We start from the raw sequence: 23,549 nt of genomic DNA on the forward strand, positions 1-23,549 counted from the left end.
GAAGATGTGGCTCTGAAGTTTTGCTAGTTCTTGGCTGTAAGATTGCTGAGGTATTTTCTTCTCTGTTTTTGCTGAGGGGTGATCCTTTACCACAAAGCAGGAGATATTCTTTGGTTCGTTAAGACAAAGGGATTTTTTTCTTAAAAGCAGTACAAAATTGTTGGGGAATTCTGTTTTATTTGTGATTTTTTTTTCCCCCGTCACAGATGCGAGATCCAAGTCCTATTGGAAGTGGTCTAGAGAACCCAGTTTCAAAGGACAATGCAGTGGTACCAGAAGGAGGAATTTGCCATTCATTGAGCATTGGCAATGAGTCAGAAGTTGTGCTAGGTACAGCAGTGGGTGCAAAAGTGGTGCTTTCTGATCTGAGGCCTCTAAGCTGGGGATATGTCAATATGTTGGTGAAAATTTAAAAATATAAAGTATACAGCTGGGCATGGTGGCTCATGCCTGTAATCTCAGCACTTCGGGAGGCCAAGGCGGGCGAATTGCTTGAGTCCAGGAGTTTAAGGCCAGCCTGGGCAACATGGCGAGACCCTGTCTCTATTAAAAAAATTAAGTATGATTATATACCAAGTAAGGGCAGACACAGAGATATAGGAATCCAGGGAGGACCATGAGGATGTCAGGTGCTACTGATGGGGTACAACTATGAAGAACAACTCTAGGAGTTTTGAGGGATCTTCTCAAGTGATTTGTTCTAGAAAGACAAACATTCTGTCAATAGGACTCTTAGTCTGTCCTTCACCCCTGAGGAAACTGAGGCACAGGGTGGGGGGATATGCGCATCTACCATTGTGATAATAGCTTGTAATATCAGGTGTACTTTGCTTACCATTTCATCACTCTTCAAGCTAGTCAAAAGAATAGTAGGTGGAAGACTATATAGCAGCCACAATAGATATTAATTGTATTAAAATAGCATGACTCAACCTTTCCATTGAGTTTTAAGAAACTTGCGTGTGTAGTTCCCAGCTTACAATAACAGAAAAGAGCTGGTAAGCTTTTCCAGGTAGGTTCTTGCTTGTTGACAGGTGGTCCACTGCAGGACCTACTGTGGGAACCAGAAAGAGGCTGCTCAGGTGGACTGACATGTCTTGAGGCCAGTCACCCCCGAGGGTATCACTGTTGCCACCCTGCAGAGATTGCAGTGGTGACCCAGATTCACCAGAGAAAATCACTAAATTATGTGCCTGATTCCAAAAGAGAAGTGTGTTTACATTTAAGTTTGTCGTCTGAAATACTGTAGTTAAAATAATTTGGGGGGCTTAGAGAAGTAAGTTGTTGTATCTTGAAAAATGGCACCTTATTCCTTAACTCCCCTGGATAAATGAAGTGGCAACATGAAAGGATGGTTTTCAAAAAGGACAGTTTGGTAAGGATTGCTGAGATTGAATCTCTTCTCCGCAATTTACCAAACAACTTCAGGTAAGTTTTGTGCTGTTCTTTATTTCAGCTGTAAAATGGGGATGATTCCTGCCTTGTAGGATGCTTGTGAGACATAACTGGGAAAGCAGATGGCAGGTTCCCGCCTGGCGTATTACTACTTCGTGGCAGTGGTTTGATTACTGCAAGTTCCAGGGCCCATTAAAACAAAATGATTCATTTTGACAAATGTTTATGAAACATGATCCTTTAATCAAAACCAATTACAATGATTTCACCCTGGCTGCATTCCTGAACTCTCATCCCTTCCCTGCCTTTCCACTCTGATGGTTCCCACATTCTGGTCAGTGTGGCTTTGAGGCAAGCACTTCCCCCAGAGAGGACCCTCTGGGCGCTAGCTCGGCAATGCATTTTCCGCTTTCTCCTGAGGACAGTGTTACCTCACAACAGGGCAGGGTGGTATGAAAACATCGAGAGGAATAATGAGAAAGGCTCACAGAAACCAGTGAATCTGCCAGCCCTTCTCATGTCTCCTGAGGAGATTTCAGACTACACCAGTTGTCCTAATGATTCTGAGCTTCTGAAGTGAGCTCTGCCTCGAGGGTTTGGTCAGTGGAATATGGCAAGCGCAAGAATCACCTGTGTGCTGGCTGCCTCAGGTGCTTGCCCTAACAACAACTCTGTGCAAGCTCTTTCCCTTCCTTGCCATCCTTTCCCTTCCTCCTTCCTCAAGAGCCAGGTAACACCACGTCTGCTGTACATGTAGGGAAGTGAGGATGGGGGAGCATTAAACTCTGGTTGCATAGGAAATCTCACCTGAGAGCCAAAAGGTTGGCAGGGTGACATGAGCCCTTGCACTGGCAAGCAAAGGCATGTGCATCTGAGTTCCTTTTCTGACACTAGGTACCAGAGTTAACATGCCAAGCTAGGCTGGCCATTTAGAGGAAGTGCATGGTTTCCATATGTGGAAAAGGAGTTGGTTGAACTACGTGATTTCTGAGGTCCCTTCTGGTAATGCATGTGATTTTCTTTTCTTTCTCTTTGAAATTGCCATAGAGTCTTGCTCTGTAGCCCAAGCTGGATTGCAGTGATGCACACATGGCTCACTGCAGCCTTGACCTCCTGGGCTTAAGTGATCTTCCCTCTTGAGCCTCCTGAGTGGCTAGGACTATAGGTGCACATCACTTGCCTGACTAATCTTTACATTTTTTGTAGAGATGGTGTTTCTCTGTGTTGCTCAGGCTGATCTCGAACTCCTGGGCTCAAGTGAGCTTCCTACCTCAGCCTCCCAAAGTGTGGGGATTATAGGCATAAGCCACCATGCCTGGCCATGATTTTCTCTACATTCAGTGTCAGTTCCACCCACAAGACGTGTTAGCACTGGCACCGCTTGATAAAACCTGGGTTGGACTGCTTGGAGAGGCAGGTCAGAATGGGTTGTCAGTCACCATGTTAAATACGCCTTTTAGGGACAGTGATTTCTATGCTTCCTTATTTATTACCTCTTTGTGGGTAGTATCCCAGGATGTTGCCAATTATTTCAAGAGATTTTATTGAATTTCTAGAAACACTTTTTTTTTTTTTTTGACACAAAGTCTCACTTTGTTGCCCAGGCTGGAGTGTAGTGGCCTGATCGTGGCTTACTGCAAACTCTGCCTCCTGGGTTCAAGTGATTCTCCCACCTCAGCCTCCCAAGTAACTGGGATTACAGGCACCTGCCACCATGTCTGTCTATTTTTTGTATTTTTAGTAGAGATGGGGGTTTCACCATGTTGGCCAGGCTGGTCCTGAGCTCCTGACCTCAGGTGATCCGCTCACCTTGGCCTCCCAAATTACTGGGATTACAGGTGCGAGCCGCCACACCTGGCCATCCTAGAAACACTTTAGAACAAAATTAATTTTAACTCCATTTTAAATTCCTGAAAAATAAACCTGGTTTACTTTCTTTTTCAGACCTGGCGCCTTAGTGATGTGTCTTGGATTCTGGCTGGTCCATTATTAGCCAGTGTGTAATCCTAGCTCATTCTCTTCAGTCTTTTCGTGAATATTTTTACTATTAAGTTCTAAGTATTTTCCCACAGCCTGTAGGAGTATATTAGCCTCTGCTGAGATTTACCATTCTGATAATAGTTCTCCCAGCAGGTACTTTTTGTAGCAAGCTAAACCTTCCTAGCTTGAAGTACCACTATTTAACCTTGAAATAGAAAGGTCAGCTCCTGTAATATTGCATATGTGTGCTGCTTTTCTAGTAATTCAGTGCATGTAGCCCTGAATAGGAACCACAATAAAACCTGATAAAAATCTCCAGAAACGGAAGTATGTGGTTGTTTCTTTCTGTCTTTTTTGAGATAGTCTTGCTCTGTTGTCCAGGTTGGAGTGCAATGGTGCAAACACGAATCACTGCAGCCTCAAACTCCTGGGCTTAAGCAATCTTTCCACCTCAGCCTCCCAGGCAGCTGGGACTACCATGCCTGGCTAATTTTTAAATCTTTTTGTAGAGACGGGGTCTCTATGTTGCCCAGGCTGGTCTGGAATTCCTGGCCTCAAACAATCCTCCGACCTCAGCCTCCCAAAGTGCTGGCATTACAGGCATGAGTCACTGCACCTGAACTATTTAAAACAAAATATTACTACGAATATGACATGGAATATTCAGGAAGCTAGAGAACAAAAATTATCTTACTACCCTAATATAACTACTATAACTCGTTTTTGGTGAATCTTAAAACCAGTTTTAAGAATGACACTTCAGCCAGGTGCGGTGGCTCAAGCCTGTAATCCCAGCACTTTGGGAGGCCGAGACGGATCACAAGGTGGATCACAAGGTCAGGAGATCAAGACCATCCTGGCTAACATGGTGAAAATACTGTACTAAAAAATACAAAAAACTAGCTGGGCGAGGTGGCGGGCGCCTGTAGTCCCAGCTACTCGGGAAGCTGAGGCAGGAGAATGGCGTAAAAAACACGGGAGGCGGAGCTTGCAGTGAGCTGAGATCCGGCCACTGCAGTCCAGCCTGGGTGACAGAGCGAGACTCCGTGTCAAAAAAAAAAAAAAAAGTGACACTTCATAATATATCCAGTTGTATAAGCAAGCTTCAGATTAGGCACTTGAGATTAACAATGGTTTAGGAATTTAGGGACAAAAAATGTTTTTGAAACTGAATTTGAAGTCAGATGTTTGAAGCTTTGATTGCAGGAGAAAGGCAAATGTTCACAGGTCACATTTAACCCTAATGGAGAATACAAAGCTGAGAAAATTAGAGTTTAACATAGGGATGATGTATATAGGTTCTAAACTCCCAACCAAACTTTGGCTCCCAGGCACAACTTTATGTACTCAGTGACTGGGACAGATGAGAAGCAATGGCCCTGCTGTTATATACTAGGCACCATGTAAATATAATAAATGTTTCTACTACCTGTGACATGGATTTTATTTTATTTTATTTTTTTATTTTTATTTTTTGAGACGAAGTCTTGCTCTGTCGCCCAGGCTGGAGTGCAGTGGCCGGATCTCAGCTCACTGCAAGCTCCGCCTCCCAGGTTTACGCCATTCTCCTGCCTCAGCCTCCCGAGTAGCTGGGACTACAGGCGCACGCCACCTCGCCTGGCTAGTTTTTTGTATTTGTTAGTAGAAACAGAGTTTCACCGTGTTAGCCAGGATGGTCTCGATCTCCTGACATCGTGATCCGCCCATCTCGACCTCCCAAAGTGCTGGGATTACAGGCTTGAGTCCCCGCACCTGGCCGACATGGATTTTATTATCTCAATTTTATAGAGGAAATAGGCCTAGAAAGATTAGATACTTTGCCCAGGGTCTCAGAGCTAGAATGTGGTGGAGATCCTACTGGCACTCTTGATTCTTAACTACTATGTTGTTTTGTTTTGTTTTGTTTTTTTGAGATGGAGTTTTGCTCTTGTTGCCCAGGCTGGAGTACAATGGCACGATCTAGGCTCATCACAACCTGTGCCTCCCGGGTTCAAGTGATTCTCCTGCCTCAGCATACTGACTAGCTGGGAGTACAGGCATGCGCCACCACATCCGGCTAATTTTGTATTTTTAATAGAGATGGGGTTTCTCTATGTTGGTCGGGCTGGTCGTGAACTCTCAACCTCAGGTGATCCACCCACCTCGGCCTCCCAAAGTGTTGGGATTACAGGCGTGAGCCACCGTGCCTGGCCAACTACTGTATTCTAACCAGCATACTGTGTGCTCCCTTCAAAGGGCTGGGAGTGCTCTGGGGAGCTGGAGGTGGTCAGAGAGAGCTACATCTATGAGTGAATCTCGTGGATTAGATGACAGAATTCTAGTGTGACAAGGTGTGTGGGTACTGGCATTCGGAGATGAAGTGAAAGACTATCTATAGCTAGTGATATTCTCTGAGCCATCTCAGGGGTTTCCCTGAGGGCAAAAGGGCCTATTTGGTAATGACTGGTGTTTTCTATTTCATACTGTCTCACAAAGCTTGTGCTAGTGTAGGCACTCTAGTTACCAGGAAACTGCCCTACTGGAGCCTGTTAACATTCTTAAATGAAGAACAGCTCAAATATTTTTTCCTATTACAAAACTAGGATCTTTTCATTGGTGAAACACTAGAAAATAACCATAAGAAATAAACAAAAGATACTTATAATCCACAGAAAACGTATCTGGTATGTTTTTTCAGGTACCTGTAGTTGGATATTTGTTATCAGTTTTTCAGATTATAAATAATGCTGTGATGAAAAACCATGTTGCCAAATTTTGGTGCACATGCTTAGGATAATTTCCTAGAAGTATAATTGCTGGACCAAAAATAGGAACATTATTAAAGTTTTAGGTATACCTCACTAACTTGATGATTTATATCCCACACATATGTATGAGAATGCTTTTATTGTCCTATGTCTTTGCTGACACTGGGTATAATCCTCCATCCCATCCCCACCAGCCACATGTAGTCTGGTTGAGATTTGAAGTTTATTTTTAAGGTCTCGCACATAGACTTACTTCTCATGACATAATAATTTCGGTAACATCTGCAATTCAGAGTTATGGAAATGGTTTAAAAATTCTTCCTATTATTAACAGAGAAAGTGCAGAAAAGGCAACTTTCACCACTGTATAAGCTTTGAGAACCTGAGGTGAAAAGTTGGTGGAATATTGCATCTTAAGAACTATCGTTGGCTGGGCACGGTGGCTCACGCCTGTAATCCCAGCCCTTTGAAAGGCTGAGGTGGGTGGATTGCCTGAGCTCAGGAGTTTGTGACCAGCCTGGGCAACATGGTGAACCCTGTCTCTACCAAAAATACAAAAAATAAGCCAGTGTGGTGGCACGTGCCTATAGTCCCAGCTTCTTGAGAGGCTGAGGCTGGAGGATTGCTTGAACTCAGGAGGCAGAGGTTGCAGTGAGCTGAGATCGTGCCACTGCACTCCAGCCTGGGCAGCAGAGTGAGATTTTGTCTCAAAAAAAAAAAAAAAAAAAAAAGGAAAAAGCTATTATTGAAATCACCTGATCTGATCCTGTTTCCATTAATCTTTCTAATACAGGCGGGGTGCGTTGGCTCATGCCTGTAATCCCAGCATTTTGGGAGGCCAAGGCAGGTGGATCACCTGAGGTCAGGTGTTCGAGACCAGCCAGAACAACATGGTGAAACCCTATCTCTACCAAATACAAAACAAATTAGCTGGGTGTGGTGGCACATGCCTGTAATCCCAGCTACTTTGAGGGCTGAGTCAGGAGAATCGCTTGTACCCAGGAGGCAGAGGTTGTAGTGAGCTGAGATTGTGCCATTGCACTCCAGCCTGGGCAACAAGAGTGAAACTCCATCTCAAAAAACAAACAAAACAAGAAAACTTCCTCATACAAAGATAATATGTAAAGGCTAAAAAGGGTTCAGAATAAAAAGCCCAAAGACTAATTTCATTTCTCATTTTTAGAGAACGGAATTGCTCAGGTATCTTGACCCCAAGTCCTAGGTATCACTGAGAAGGTGCTGCTTGCTTTATAAATTTGATCCTCTGACAACCCCCCAACTTTTTTAGTACCGGGGACTGATTTCATGGAAGACATTTTTTCCCAGTCCGAGGGTGAATGTGGGGCTGGAGAGCAGATGGTTTTGGGGTGAAACCATTCCACCTCAGATCATCAGGCATTAGATTCTCATAAGGAGCGCACAGCCTAGATCCCTTGCATGCGCAGTTCACAGTAGGATTCCCACTCCCATGAGAATCTAATGCCTCGCTGATCTGACAGGATTCAGAGCTCAGGGCTATTCCTATTATAATTATTTCCCTCCTTTGTCAGCACATTGTTAAAGAGCTGATAGTGTTAGGCCAGGGAAAAATGGCCCTGAAAGAGCGGGAGAGAGGGATCCCTTTATTTGTAGACAGTCTAGAGGGAGTCAAGAGGCCTGGGTCCAGGACAAGCTTCTCCACCACTGGCTATCTGTAGGAAAGCCATTGAGCCCCCATCATCAGCTGAGCGGGTTGCACCAGATTGTTTCAGAAGACCTGTGTGGCTCCTGAAATCTATGATAGCTGCAGATATCAAAGATAAGGAGATGTCTTGCCTGACTTAATGGTTAAACTAATGGGTTTCCAGGTCTAGGAATGACCTATAAGGTATCAGAGATGTCACAGGATAACAAAGTTGCTAGTGGTGGTATTCTCCTGAGTTGTTTAACGCAAAATCTGCATTATTGACATAAATGTGCAATCTACAAGAATCCTTCTCTCTAGCTTAAACAAGGGCTGGGCTCTGCATAGCCAAGAACCTTTTCAGTCTTTATTTTTTCCTTGGTGTCCTTTCTCATCCACCTTCCTTTGACACTACCCTGCCCCCAGTCCCACTCAGGGCCAAAAGCATTAGAGAGAGCACTGGAATGAGTCCTGCTAACTTAGGAGCTCCTGCCCTCTGCTCTGGAGCCCTGAGGGCAGACGGGGAAGAGCAGGCAGGTTCCACTTTTCCTTTCCAGGTACCTTCCCATCTTCATTTTTTTCTCCTTTGCCCCTCATACATCCTTCAAGCCCTTACCTCTGCACAGATAAAGAACTGTCCCTCACAGGAAACCCATTTCATCGTGTCCTTCTACAGCATTTCAACTGAAATTAGGGGAAGCTGAGAATCGTCATTCTGAGTCAGATCTGTGCAGGAGTGAAAGTAACACATTTCTCAGAAGTGTGGTTGTTTCAGTGCTCTCACTGGATCTCTGCTGCCTCTTATTCTCTTCTCAATCTGGATCTTCCTGGGAAACATACAGTTATGACACTTGGAATTTTTAGCATTTGGAGTTATGTGATTGTTTTCCACAGGAGGAGGAGAAAACTAAAGAGGGCAGAAGATATATTACCCCACCCCATATACATGTGTGCACACACACACACACCTACTTCCAAGACTGAAATTGTATCTTTAAATGAAATACGATTTTTTGTTGAATTTCCATAGGATCACAAAGTTGGAAGGGACCTTGGAGGTAGTCCAATCCAAACAGCCCCTCCATGCATAACTCCACTCTGGAACGTCACTACCAGATGTTCCTCAAGCTTTGGTGTTCTAGAGACAGTCCAATCTCTTTCCCTTTTGAAAAATTTCTAAAGTTTTGAAAATATGTGGTGTAAGTTTTCTCTTCTCTAGAGCATTCCCACTTTAATAATTTTGTTGACAACTTTGTGAGTACTGATATATTAGAAATTGAAGGTAGCAAGAAATTAGGTAGAAGAAGAAATAAGCTAGTCTTGACATCAAATTAAATCAAGTGAATAAATATCTACAGCTATGGGTAGAATAATTTGCTAGGGGTATGAGAGTGGTGGGAAGGCCAAAAGGCAGAAAGAAGTCACAGTTGTCTCCTTCAGCAAGTTTAAATCCAGAGAGCAGATTAGGAGTAAATACTTTAAAATTTAAAAAGCCAAAGCACATACAAATAGCCATTCAAGTAGACAGTTAAAAAGTTGTCTCTTATTGTCTCTAGTTAATTGCTAAATGAAATGTCATGAAAGTATGGTGAGAGTTTGGAAGAAGGAAAGACACGAGTGGATTTTGAGTCGGAGGACGTGGATGTTGAGGTCGGGTAGAACCCAGGTGAGCAGAACTGAAATGGTTATTCCAGGAACAAGACACTAGTCTGGAGAGGGTGAAGTCTCAGAAATTCAAACTATTTTGTGGAGCAAAAGCAGAAAATTGAGTGTGTCGCATGTGGAGGGTTTGGGAAAGGAATTTGCTTTAATAAATGAGGTTGGGGGGCAGGCATGAGATTTGTGCCAATGCCTAAAAGCTTGGAAATTTAATCCTGGGCAAGAATGGTCATCTTTCCGGGCCTAGGCTTGTCATCCCCACCCATCATCCCAAAACTCTGTTGGTTGTCAGTATGATGACGGGGGAGGGAAAGGACAGGAGCAAAAGTTGCTGATCCCAGGTTCATCAAGCTGAGGAGAAATTTTGGTAGGAGGAAGCCAGGAAAATGTGACAACATTTGACAGATGCTCAGCTGGGCTTTCCCCAGGCATTGTGTTCTGGCAGCGTGTTGATTAATTCCATCCACCTCAACGCAGGAAATCAGCTTGCCTGCTGAGTAAGAGAAGTCTGCACGGAACCCTGAGGAGTTGCTGCCAGCCTGAGGTTGCAAGGACAGGCCACGCCCACGGAGGCTGCCGCCGAATGTTGACAAAGAAAGAACAGCCTCAGTTTCCCATTATTCTCTTCATCCCCATGCTTGCCAAAGAATCTTCCAAAGTAGGAAGATAGGTATGGTTCTTAGCTATGAGAGAGTGAAGCTCTGAGATTTAAGACTTCTGTTTTTTTGTTTTGTTTTGTTTTTAATCTCAATAGCCTTTCAAGGATACTTGAGTCTTAATTTCTGTTTCAGAAAATGTAATATGTTCCGTGAACCTCACTACAATTTTATGGGAAGTTCAGCACCTTCCCTAATGTTCCCTAACGAGGTGCATCCCAGACTTTCATGTGATATGAATCATTTAGGCATCTTGTGAAAATGCAGCCTGACTGAGTAGGTTTGGGATTGGGGCAGGAGATTCTCCAATTTTAACAAGCCCCCAGGTGCTAACAAGCTAGATGCTGCTGTTCCCAGGACCAAACTTTGAGCAGTAAGATTCTCCTAGATTGCAGGATTGAGGGGTAACAAAGAGCCAACTTTCTCATTCCAAATCTTGCTCTATCCGTATGTGCTGCCTCCCCTCCTGAAGCTGTTGTCCTCTCTCTCTCTCTCTATATATAAATGTAGACGTCATAAACCTGTTTCGTATATAAAGAGGTTTACCTTAGACATGAAAATAATGGAAGAGGCTTCAAGAATTAATTAAAGAATTAAAGCACAACATACACATTGAAACAATTTCAATATAAGGCTCATGACTCTTAGTTCCCTGGTCATCTCAGCTACTAGGAATTTCTGGGTGGCAGCTCTCCTCATTTCTCTTCTCTCTAGGGTTAGCTAAAATTCCTATTATTATAATTATTTTGAAGACAAGATCTTGCTCTGTCACCCAGACTGGAGAGCAGTGGCAGGATCATGGCTCACTGAAGCCCTGACTGCCTAGGCTGAAGCGATTCTCCCACGTCAGCCCCTCAAGTAGCTGGGACTACAGGAGCATGCCACCATGCCCAGCGTTTTTTTTTTTTTTTTTTGAGACAGAGTTTCGCTCTGTCGCCCAGCCTGGAGTGCAGTGGCACGATCTCGGCTCACTGCAAGCTTCGCCTCCCGGGTTCATGCCATTCTCCAGCCTCAGACTCCTGAGTAGCTGGGACTACCGCCCGCCACCACGCCCGGCTAATTTTTTGTATTTTTAGTAGAGACGGATTTCACCGCGTTAGCCAGGATGGTCTCCATCTCCTGACCTCGTGATCCGCCCGCCTCAGCCTCCCAAAGTGCTGGGATTACAGCCGTAAGCCACCACGCCTGGCAATACCCAGCATTTTTTTTTTTTTTTAATTTTGTGTAGAGACGGAGGCCTCCCTGTGTTGCCCAGGCTGGTCTGAACTCCTGGCCTCAAGTGATCCTTTCGCCTCAGCTTCCCAAAGTGCTGGAATTATAGACATGAGCCACCGTGCCTGACCATATTATTTTTTATGTGTAGCAATTTCCCTGTTTTTACCCTGGAATAGGCTCTGTCTTTGCACTTCCAAAAAGGTAAGTTCTCTTCAAGACAAAAGTGCCATCTGGTCTGACATAAACTTTGCAGCTCTCTTGGAAGGAGAAAACTGTTATGGCAATTTTTTTTTTGGTAGCACTTTTTTCTTCCTCTTACCCAGCACAGAGAGTGGTACAGAGTGAGTGTTTAATAAATGATGTTTCTGCTAACAAGTAGATAAAACTTGAATGCAAAAGCCTTCACAGGTCCACAGAATAGATTCAGAATTGAGAGGTCCCTCATACGATCTGGAACTTTGTCCAGCCACTTAAACTGTATTCCGCCCAGGATCCTCACACAGCACTCTGGGGAAACTCCTTTCCTAAGTCTTTCTTTCTCCTTACTTTTCTTCTCTCAACTTTTGCCTCTGATCCCCTTCTCTCACTGCTGTCTCTCCCAGCTCTTTTTTCATCAGAAGATCAGAAATTGCATGCTTTGAGAAAGAGAGAGAGAGAACGAATGAGAGAAACCTACAGAGACAGAAGGGAAAGGAGGACTTCTGTTTTTTTTTTTTTTTTAATCTTTTGTTTACCTAAGCCCCAGGTAATTTCTACTCTCACAAATATTGGCATATGAAGGCCTTAGTACAGTGTTTTCATCTGACAAATAATCATTACTTTTCTTTTTTTTTCGAGATAGGATCTTGCTCTGTTGCCCAGGCTGGAGTGCAGTGGTATGATCACGGGTCACTGGAGCCTTGATCTCCTAGCTAAAGTGATCCCCTCATCTCAACCTCATGAGTAGTTGGGACTATAGATGTGTACCACCATGCCTGGCTAATTGTTGTATTTTTTTGTAGAAACGAAGTCTCACCATGTTGCCCAGGCTGGTCTCCAACTCCTGAGGTCAAGCTATCTACCCACCTCGGCCTTCCAAAGTGCTGGGATTATGGGCGTCAGCCACGATACTCATACCTAATCATTATCTTTAAAAAGAAGGGTTAGTTCTATGAATTGTGATTTTGTGGAGATTCTAGAAAGTGCATAATGGTTTTGAATATTTGACTCAAACAAATAGGAAACATTGAATGAGTAGGTTCAAAAAAGTCTGAAACTGAAAATCTTTTGCATTAAAAGGAAAAAAAAAAAAAAAAACCCCAAGGATGATTTAGAGTTTGTGGGGTCTGTAGTTTTCTGCTTTTTGGGAGAGGCTCACTTCCCTTTTACTCTGTGGTCCCTGGCTCCACTTCTTGGAAGGTTTAAAAAAATGTCTTTTTTCTCCTTGTAACATCTTTGGTCACATCTATACCTTTCTTAGAGCTTTAGTTCTTGTTCCTTGATGGTTGGGGGACTGAGGATTGGTTCCTGATTAATTTCTAGAACTCTCTCAAAAACTTAGTGAACTTTTAATCTGAGTCAATTCTTTTTGAGGCATAATTCCTAGAACATTTCTATTTCTTTGTTTCTTTATTCCTATAACTCTCTTTTGATTTGATGGCAGATTACTAGAACTATAACACTTTTAATTGAGTCCTTTTATCCAATTAAAATTTTTTTCCAGATGCTTCATTCTAATTCTTGCCCTTCGGTAATTTACTTGGTTGAAAGGTTTTATTGTACATTTCTCTTTCAAAGGCTTTTTCAATCTTATCTTTTACTCTTGAGGGATAGAAATAGTTATTTTTATTTTTAATTTTTTTTGCAACCTTACAGGGCTCTGAATTTCTTTCTTTTCTTTTCTTTTTTTTTTTTTTTTTTTTTTTTGAGACAGGGTCTTGCTGTGTCACCTAGGCTAGACTGCAATGCTGTGATCTCGGCTCACTGCAAACTTTGTCTCCAGGCTAAAGCGATTCTCCAGCTTCAGCCTCCATAGTAGCTGGGATTACAGGTACCCACTGCCACGCCTGGCTAATTAGGGTTCTGAATTTCTGGACTCTCTTCATTTCCTTTCATTTTTGTTTATCAACCTGCCAACTCTTTCCTGAGCTCATCTCTTTCATGTGTTACCTTGCCAAATGCAGACAATAGTATCCAAACACATGCAACTAATGTTCTATTTTCTAATCTCTTTTTCTAGAGCTTCAAGTTTATTAGGTATAAGATCTGCCTCTCAAGTTATTGCAGGCAATAGTTTAACTAAATGTTTTGTCATTGTAGAGCATGGATTATCATTTATCCAGCCTGCAATTTTATTGCCATTATGGTGTGCCACCTGACCACTTTTTTTCATGCTTTTTGTTATGATAGCACTTTACTTCAAGGCATGAATTTCTGTAACTGCAGATATACTGTCATGTTGCAGTAGCATATCTTGATTAGATGCACTTTTTTTCTTTTTTCTTTTTGAGAGAGGATCTCACTCTGTAATCCAGGCTGGAGTGCAGTGGCACAATCTCTTCTCACTGCAGCCTCAACCTCCCGAGTAGCTGGGCTCAAGTGTCCTCTGAGCTGAGCCTCCAAGTAGCTGGGACTACAGCTGTGTACCACTACACCTGGCCTCAAGTGATCTGCCCACCTTGGCCTCCCAAAGTGTTGGGATTATAGGTGTGAGCCACCACACTTGGCTAGATATACCTTTTTAAAATGAGAATAAAACCTTTTAAAAGTTGGATTTGTAAAACCAAATATGTACATTTATATTATCATTATTCCCAGCAATCTCATGTTATTATCTTATTGGTTATATGTGCATGTTCACTTTTTTCCATGACTATTTTAAGCCCAGTAAGGTAGAGACTTCAATAGTATAGTCTATTACCTGTGATAGTAGCCCCAACAAAATGTATCGTGGCTCCAAGCACACATAAGGGCATGAAAACGTCTTGCTGATTTGGATGTTTGACAAACTACAATATTTTACTACATTTGAGGCTGTGTGTAACTCATTGCTAAGACAACAGAGTCTTCTGGTGTCTTTTTTGTGGGCTCTTGGAGTTGACTGTAGTAGTCTAGCTGTCAGTGTGTTGAATAATGGCTCCAATGCACTTTTGAAACTCTTAAATCTGGTGACAGCTTAGATCATGAATGGTACACAGCTAGTCAGTGAAGGGTTCCACCATTGTCAGCTGTGTGCCCATGATATGTTCATTATCGTGTCCCTGGTATTAGCACATGATTTACGTTATAGGAAGTGCTCAGTGAATGTTTGATGAGATAAGGATATGAATCTGTTAATTCAGTTTGAACTCAGTGATAGCCAGGTACTAGTTTGGCATCCTGATAGGACAGTTGTTTTTACCCCAAGGTGGAAAACTGTGACCAAATTTAGCAAAGGTCAGTGTTGCCTCCTGCTTACATAAAGAACCATTTTGTTCTCCCCTGCAATCTAGCAAATCCTCTTGTATTGAATTAGGCACTCTTGGTTCCAACTGATTTACTCATTCTTTCTTTCAAGAGAGCTGGTATATTCTATGCATTGAGGTATGGCTCTGAATGGAAAAGAGATCACTGAAGAAGATGAGTGACTCAATCTACTCAATTTAGTACACATTTAAAGGTCTATTGCACACGTTGCTTTGGGAGCATAAGGGATACAAGCAAAGATGAAAACACGGCTCTTGATTTCATGGAGCTAGCTTCACTGTGCACATGGAAGGTCACTCCCGGGGAGGCCTTGAAAATTCTCCATAAGATGGGCTTAGGGGGTTCAGTCTGGCTAGAAGGAGTTGGCTAGGGGACTTGAGTCTATCCTTGCATAGAATACACTGTTTAATCTAGATTGTATATTTAAGGATGTATATTTGGAGAAGGAGGCTGGTAGAGATTATTGGGAGGCAGGGTAAAGTTACCCAGATATGTGAAGACCCCAGAGAACTATCCTAAAACATGTATGTGAGGGCAGGATACACCAAGTATTGGCACAAGAGGTTGAAGAAAGGAACAATGCCTGAAAGGGTGATTTGAAGAAATCTTTTTGTAGAAGTTACACTTCTGGTTGTTCCATAGAGAGGTGCAGAGGACTGCACAGGCATGGAGGGGAGCATGGTGGATGGAAGGCCTGTGATCACAGAATTTTGATCAGTTTTGGAGGGCCTTCCAATGAACCTAAGAACAACTTTCTCTTCATTTTCTTCAGGTGAAGAGTTGTTCAAACATGTTACGCTAGAGGAAAATAACTTTGCCCTGCTAGAATGTGTCCTGCCTTGTGAAAATATTATGTGTAATTTTACCCGATCTTAATGGACATAAAAAAAGATAAGTTACTGTTTTGGGGGAATGTTTGTGTATCTCTAGGGCACAATGCCTGACATATAGAATGTGTTTAACAAATGTTTGACAACCTGAACTGAACTGAGACAAATTAACTTTTTGCAGGTCATTTAAATTTCATGTCAGAGCATTTAAAGGCTTCTTTTTTTTCTTCAAAAATTAGAAACAACATTTATTGTTTCTTGTTAAAATATGGTGTTCTCATGAGAAAAGAGTGTGCAAAAAGAGCCTTCCTTCACCCTGGGTTTTCTCACTTATCCCAGCAGGCTGGGACTGTCCTCACTGTGTAGGAGGGAAAGTTTTTCACCTACTCCTGGGAAATTAGGCTACTCTACTGTAGTTTTACTTTTGATTACTTGCATATGTAAAAAAAACAAAAAACAAAAAACAAAAACAAAAGGCAAAATCCAGCAGCTAATAGGTTATCTCTCCCTAGGCATATAAGCCCAGTCCACTCGGACACAGATGTGGGGCTCAAGTCCAAATTCCCATGTGCAGCCCAGGATTAGGTGGTACTCTGGACATCAAGTGGGTGTTCCTGGCTAGGGATTGAAGACGATCTCAGCCCCTGGTCAGCTGGTTGAAAACATCCGAAGTGCCTCCAGTGAGAAGCTAAGATTACCTCTTTAATGAGAAACACTTTGGGTGAGGTAGGGCCAACCGTCAACTGGTAGGCAGCATTCTTGCCACAGGTAATATCTGGTCTAGAAACTACTAGATCTCCAAATCCTCTTAAGGTCCCTTACATTGACAAGAATGAATTCAAGTTTCGAAATGACACACCAAGTTATACAAGGTAGAGGATGTCATTAAGGCAATAGTCTCAGCAAGTCCATGTACAGGGCTCTGATCCTACCGTCACCCTCCCCTCACTCTCCAAGTCTGCTTAGTTCTGCCCACTACTCTTCCTTCTCAGCAACAGTTCCAGCATCCAGAAGTCTTGAGCAGCCTTCAGCCTCACAAGTTGGGGGTGGCCTAATTCAGAAACTTCATGGCAACTTCAAGGCCAAGGAAACAGGCCACATTGGCTGGGAAGGCTCAGGTCATCACTGCATGAGACCCTTTAGACAAGGATGTGATTCCTTCATCCCAGATGAGCTCCCTCAGCGCATCTCCAAAACCATTAGGATATTTCCCAGGAGGTGCAGTCTGGAAGTGAGACTTGAGCACATCTTGGGGGATTGCCACAGCCCAGTTGAAGATCTCTTCCATGCAATGCCCCCAGCCACCAGGATTCAAGGCACACTGAGCTCACGGACGCTCTTTCCTTCAGGAGTGAAGGTATTTTTTAGCCATGTATATGTTATGAATTACATTCCACTAGCTGGAACATCTCACATAAGGGTAAGCACGGTCCCTTTGTAGATGCCTCGGATCCCAAACTCCTGGTATAGCTTCTTTGCACGGTCCAAGGTTCCAATATACTTGGTTTCCCCTGAAGAAGCCTGAAACTGTAACCAGCACTTGATGGGTGCTCCAGGGGTCACGATGCCTGTGGTGAATGTACCAGATAACATACCAGCTGCAAACAGCTGGGGATAGCTGAGCACATCGTCTGGGTGTTTCTGTTGTAGGTTCTTCCTTTAACCAAACCCAAAGAAGCACACAGCAAACATGGGGGTGACACCGATGATAGGGGCAGCCATTCCCTGATATAGCCCCGTGATGCCCCTTCTAAGAGTCTTCAGGACACAGTCCAAGGTCCCAGAGTACATGGGAGGCTGTCTAGGCAAACTCGGTGGCTGTGTCTGCATTCGGACCTTGACAGTGTCCAGAGGGTGCCCCATGAACAGCAGGCACATGCCACCAAAGCCGCTGGCCAGCAGGTTCTTGAGCGGGCTGATGGGCTTCGGCTGATCGGCCATGGTCAGTCCTCCTATCTCTGAGTCTGTCAGTTCCTGGGCCGTCCTGGCTCTGCTGCCCCAGCTGCAGTGCCAGGGCTGCCAATCTTGCCTTTAAAGGCTTCTACTTGCTAATTCATTTTGGTTAAAAAAAAATCATTCTCAGAGATAGCCAAGGTAATGGGCATTTATGTGTTGTATAAATGTGATATTATATATATGTATATATTTGTCCATGGCTCCTGGTTCATAACTCCCACAGCCCTCATTATATCCTAAGTGGTAACAATGATAAGCATATCTTTTATTAGGGTATTTAGCTTTTTTGTCTTTGGTTACTGAAGCAGCTTCAGACAGCTTCAGAGCAATAAAGGTGAAAAAGACAGTCTTTTATTGTAATGTTGGAGCACTTTAGGCCTAAGAAATAGGTCTCAGAGAAAAGAATCTCCCTTTCTGAACTTCTGCCCACCTTTTCTCCCCAAGACAATAGAAATGGAAAATATCCTCTCATCTAACATCACTCCCACACCTTTTGTCTTGGGGCTGGTCATAAAGAAATTCTTTGACTCACCTTGTCTAATCATAGGCCATAAGATCCTCAATTCAGGAAGGGTCCTCCCCTCTACCCAGGAGGAGGGAATGCTGTTCAGAGAGGCCAAGAAAAATCTGAACAGACAGGCCTGGCTGGGTTTCCTCATTCAACCTATTAATATCAGGTTATACCCTTTTTGTCCAATCATATTTGTTTACAGTTTTCCATGTTGTAATCATGTCTGCCCAATGAAGATTCCATAAAAGGCCCAAGAGGATGGAATACAAAGAGGCTTTGGACTGCTGAACTTATGGAGGCTCTAAGAAGGGTGAACAGTAGCTCATCCCTGTGCTGGGAGGGTGGTGCACCCCAGCTCCATGGGAAAGAACACTTCCATGCTTGCGACCCTTTCAAACCTCGCTCTATGTACCTTTTCATCTGGCTGTTGACTTGTATCCTTAAAAATATCCTTTGGAATATACTGGTAAATACAAAGTAGTGTTCCCTAAGTTTTGTGAGCTGTTCTAACAAATTAATCAAGCCTAATCAAACTCAAGGGGTTTGTGGAGCCTCAACTTGAGGCTAGTCGGTCAGAAGTCCCAGAGCCTTGGACATGTGACTGGTGCTTAAAGTGGGAGCAGTTTTGTGGGAGCCCTCAGCCTGTGGGATCTGACTCTGCCTACCTGGAGATAGCGTCAGAATTGAATTGGATTAGAAGATGCTTAGCTGGCGTTGGATGCAGAATTGATTGCTTGCTGGTTGATGGAGATAAATCCCCACATATATGGTCATGGAAGTCTTTTGCATTGCTGGTAGTGGTGTGAAAGCAGAGGAAAACAGTTTGTTTTTTCAACACAATGAATAATGATTATTTATTAAGCACCAGTAGGAGTCTAACCATGGGGTTAAAAAATAATTAGTTCAGGGAGATAACAAAACTACCAGGGTATATCATTTCTGAATCTTTCACTGATATCATTCATTTCTTTAGTTTTGTTTTCCTGTTCATAAAATGGAGGTAAAGATAGTTTAGTACCAAGGCTCCTCTAAGGATGAGTTTTCTCCCATTTAAATCACGATTCATATTGCATGATTAGAAAGTAGAACATATGGTCCGTGACAAGAGTGTTGGCAATTTGTGGGAGAACAAAAAAGATTTGACAACAATTTCTAACTTGGTTCATCTCTGTAGTAAATTAAAAATGTTGCTTTGATTTGTGGGCACTGGGGGTGGAAGTAGGGTAGAAGAAAAGAAAAATTTGGTCCTTTTCCTGTCATCCCTTTCTTTAGGGTCCCCTTTTGTTCCCCTTCGGGAAATGGAATAAAAAAAAAAAACCCCTGCATTCGTCAGTAACTCTGGGTCAACCACAACTTAAAGACAGTAAGCAGGTCAATCAAAACAGGGGCAATGATTGCTATAAAACTAACAGGTACTCTCACTGATAGAACACAGGCATACACAGGAAGATACATTCACAGAAAGAGCTTCCTGCACAAAGCAAGCCACCAGCGCAACATGACAGTGAAGACCCTGCATGGCCCAGTCATGGTGAGTAGCAACAATCATTCTGGTTTAAGGACAGTCATGCCTAGGCTTTCAGGAAAACAGAATTCTAAGGAGTTAGGTTTGATTGTGGTCTTTTTGGAATTACTTCTTTAAAAAACAGAGATGACTTTAATTTTGACTCCTGTCTGGTGGCAAAAAAGAAAAAAATAACTAGAAAAGTTATAATGGCATAAAAATGTAGCTCCTGGCCAGGCGCGGTGGCTCATGCCTATAATCCCAGCACTTTAGGAGGCCAAGGCAAGTGGATCACATGAGTTCAGAAGTTCGAGACCAGCCTGGCCAACATGGCAAAACCTGATCTCTACTAAAAATACAATAATTAGGTCGGTCCCGGTAGTTCACGCCTGTAATCCCAGCACTTTGGGAGGCCAAGGTGGGCAGATCACTTGAGGTCAGGGGTTTGAGACCAGCCTGGCTAACTTAAAACCCTGTCTCTACTAAAAATACAAAAATTAGCTGGGCGTGGGGCAGTTGCCTATAATCCCAGCTACTTGGGAGGCTGAGGCAGGAGAATGGCTTGAACCTGGGAGGCGGAGGTTGCAGTGAGCTGAGATCACACCACTGCACTCCAGCCTGGGTGACATAGCGAGACTCTGTCTCAAAGAAAAAAAAAAAGCAGCTCCTCACCCAATGGCTTTTGCCCAGGTGCTGTTAGTGTGTACAGTCCTTGGCATCACAGACAACTAGCATGTTCTTTCCTGTGGCCATCCATTATAGAGTTAGTTGGCCTGAAATTCTTATCTCATGGTGGGAGCTTGGCCAGCCCTTTAGGGATTATGTACATATACATTTTAACCAAGGAAACTGAGGCCTCAAAAGGTTTAATGATTCCGTGAGACCACAGGAGTGCCCTGGGTAGAAGAAGTGAAATCACCTAGTGTTGACTTTGGACAGCTCCTAGAGAAGGGAAATTTCCCATGTCTCTGATTGCTATTTATTTATTTTGCACCATCTCATTCTTCTTGGAGGAAAGAGAGATGTCAATGCAATGAAAATCTAGCCCCAGCAGGTCTGGAATATTGCCTGGCATTAGTCAGATAAGGCCTGGGAAGAATTTACTACAGAGGCACATGAAAACAGAGGTTAGGAAATCCTGCATCTTATTATTGGCTTAGGTAATTTCCTTGTTTTCTCCTTTTACAAGCCATATAATTTAAAAGAGCTTGAATATCATAAAAGGTTCATGGCATATAGCATTAGTATGTTTTAATTTATTTTATATTTATGTGTTATTTTAAAGATTACATGTAGCACAGCAAAGTGCCATATTTAGGGGCATAGGCTCTGATGTCAGGCATGTCTGGCTCTACTGCTTGCTAACTGTAGGATTTTTGGGTAAGTTATTTATCTTCTCTGTGCCTCAGTTTCCTCAACTGTACAGTGGGGATAACAATGGCATCTTTCTCATGGCATTTACTGGGAGGATTAATTAATATCTTTGAGAATAAATGAGTCTGTACTCTGTACTGGCAGATTTGTGTATGCTTAAGTTTCAGTTAATTTGGCCATTCTAATAAACAACAACTGGTAATGATAGAGAAAGCATTCAGTAAGTGTTAACTGTTCATATTAATATTGTTATTATTATCCTGGAAATTCTGATCAATCCTCTGAGGTAGATGGGGATACTTTCCCTTTATACAGATGAACAAAAGCTCAATTAAGCTATTTATTTAACTTTGCTGGATACTGTAAGCACAATAACTGGTATACCAATCTAAGCTTTCTGGCTCCAAGTACAGTATGCTTCTCTTTGAATGGTTCAGAGGCAAGATTTCTGAATTTAAAGCCATTGCATCCAAGCAATTCCGTTGGGTAGCTTTGTGCTCCATAGCTATTTCTATTTCTAGTTTCCTTAAAGAAATCTGTTGGGTTGTCAGGACGAAACATAACAGTGCAAGGAGCATTGGAATAGAATTAGAAGTTGAGAGGTGCAGGCAGATAGGACATCCTCAATAAGTAGTTGAAGCAAATTCTCATGGACCTAGCGGTTGACCAGGTGCATGCTTACAGGAGAACACACATTGCTGGTGAGTATAGGGGGTGAATGTTCAAGTTGCTCAGGTGGGCTCACATTAAAGTGAAGTGCAAAGCTAGGCTGAGAAGGTTGGTGTCCTGTTACAGCTCACCTTCACCTGGTGCTTTCCCTTGCCTCTGTCCCCTGTTCTACAGATTGAGAGCGATATCTATTCATCTGCTTTCTAGGTGGCATGAAAGAGTTCAAGTTCATACAATGCTCTGAATTTCTCTGAGAGGTGCTGTTTAAATCATTCTTAAGAACCAGTGACAGCCTGGTTCAGAGACCCTGCTCTGTATTACATAACCACTAACATCTACAGTTTCAGATCAAAAGCTTTGTGGAGCAAATTGGAGCAATTTGCAGACATCATCTGATTTCCTGATAAAGAGCTGTGTGACCTACAACACTTATGCACATCTAGTTCAGCTGTCACATTGCTTAAAATGTTTGGCTCTTCTAATGAGACAAAACTAAGATTAATGTTGGTAATAATAAAAATGACCTTCAATGGCAATAGCACTGACTAATGACACCTAGGTTTGAGTCCCGAGACTGGTACTCATATGCTGGTGAACCCAACCAAGTTATTTATTCCCTTTGGGACAGAACTCTTTCACCTGTCTAATTGGGATAATTAATACTAGCTCTATCTCACCAGGTAGTTGTGAAAATCCAGTAAAAGCGTTTTCTAAAATACTCTATATTAGCAAATATAATAATGACTTGTTAGAAACATGGTAGTTACTGCTAAATCATGGAACTCCAATGTATGCATTTAAAAGCTTTCGTAATGAAAATTAATAGTGATTCAGTGAGTATGACACAGAAGAGGAAAGAGAAAACACAAAGGAGGAATTTACTTAAGAACCCTAAAGATGTGATTGATAGGCTTGGGAAGTTATCTAAGACCCTGTAATATAAGCTGACATCTTTAAAAAAAAAAAGTCATAGCAGGCTAGGCACAGTGGCTCAGGCCTGTAATCCCAGCACTTTGGGAGGCTGAGGTGGGAAGATCACTGGAGGTCAGGAGTTCAAGACCAGCCTGGCCACATGACGAAACCCTGTCTCTACTGAAAATACAAAAAATTAGCAGGTGTGGTGGTGCACGTATGTAATCCCAGCTACTCAGGAGGCTAAGGCAGGAGAATCGCTTGAATCTGGGAGGTGGAGGTTGCAGTGAGCCAAGATTGTGCCACTGTATTCCAGCCTGGGTAACAGAGTGAGACTCCATCTCACAAAAAAAAAAAAAAAAAAAAAAAAAAAAAAAAAAAAAAGCCATAGCACTTTGTCAAGACAGAAGGTATATGAGCATAAATTCCACATCTATCAGGTCTACTGTGTAGCACAATATAGAGTTAGCAAGTTAGAGTTGCCAGTATTGGATACTTATCATATGCTGCCACTATTCTTCATGATTTATATGGATCATCTCATTTAATCTTCACATATATATACTTTTTTTTTTTTTTTTTTTTTGGAGGAAAAAGAATCATAGCTTCTAAGAGTTCTGGAATTGAGTTACAGACCCTGGACTTCTGACTCTGAAGCCCATGCCCTAAGCTACTATACTATAAAGTCAAGAACTAGCTGTTGAATGAACGAACGATTGTGGGGGATGAAAGTTGATGCTTGCTGATTATCTAAAGGCAAATTAGCCTCATTCTGACTTTTCTGGGTCAAACTTGCTTCAACTTCTTTTTAATATCAGCTTCCTCAGTATGGCAAATGGACACTATGACCTTTTTGTTTACTCTTATTGTTTTTTTGTCTCTAGTATCTGCAAAATATGAAAAGGAGAGCCTTTGAAACCAACATGTCTAATCACCTTCCCTACCTTAACTCATGGAAGGTGTGAGCCTGAACAACGCTAAGCCTAGAGAATAAAAGCAACTTATCTTCAGCCCTTCTTTCTTCTTTCTTTCTT

The 23,549-nt window shown here is 42.6% G+C and overlaps 1 protein-coding gene and 1 pseudogene across 1 annotated transcript in view; one reads left to right on the forward strand and one right to left on the reverse strand.

Annotated features, from left to right (window-relative positions):
* Positions 1-16,622: 16,622 nt before the first annotated feature.
* On the reverse strand, positions 16,623-17,530 carry LOC111542894 (annotated as a pseudogene).
* A 1,949-nt stretch (positions 17,531-19,479) lies between these two features.
* IL17F (interleukin 17F) overlaps positions 19,480-23,549 on the forward strand; it is an 8,139-nt gene continuing 4,069 nt past the window's right edge. The window contains exon 1 of the mRNA XM_023212469.1: positions 19,480-19,587. Within this exon, the coding sequence (XP_023068237.1) occupies positions 19,555-19,587 (33 nt within the window). The 5' untranslated portion in view covers positions 19,480-19,554. The remainder of the gene's footprint in view (positions 19,588-23,549) is intronic.

Source organism: Piliocolobus tephrosceles, chromosome 5 (assembly GCF_002776525.5).
Source record: "Piliocolobus tephrosceles isolate RC106 chromosome 5, ASM277652v3, whole genome shotgun sequence".
NCBI lineage: Eukaryota > Metazoa > Chordata > Mammalia > Primates > Cercopithecidae > Piliocolobus > Piliocolobus tephrosceles.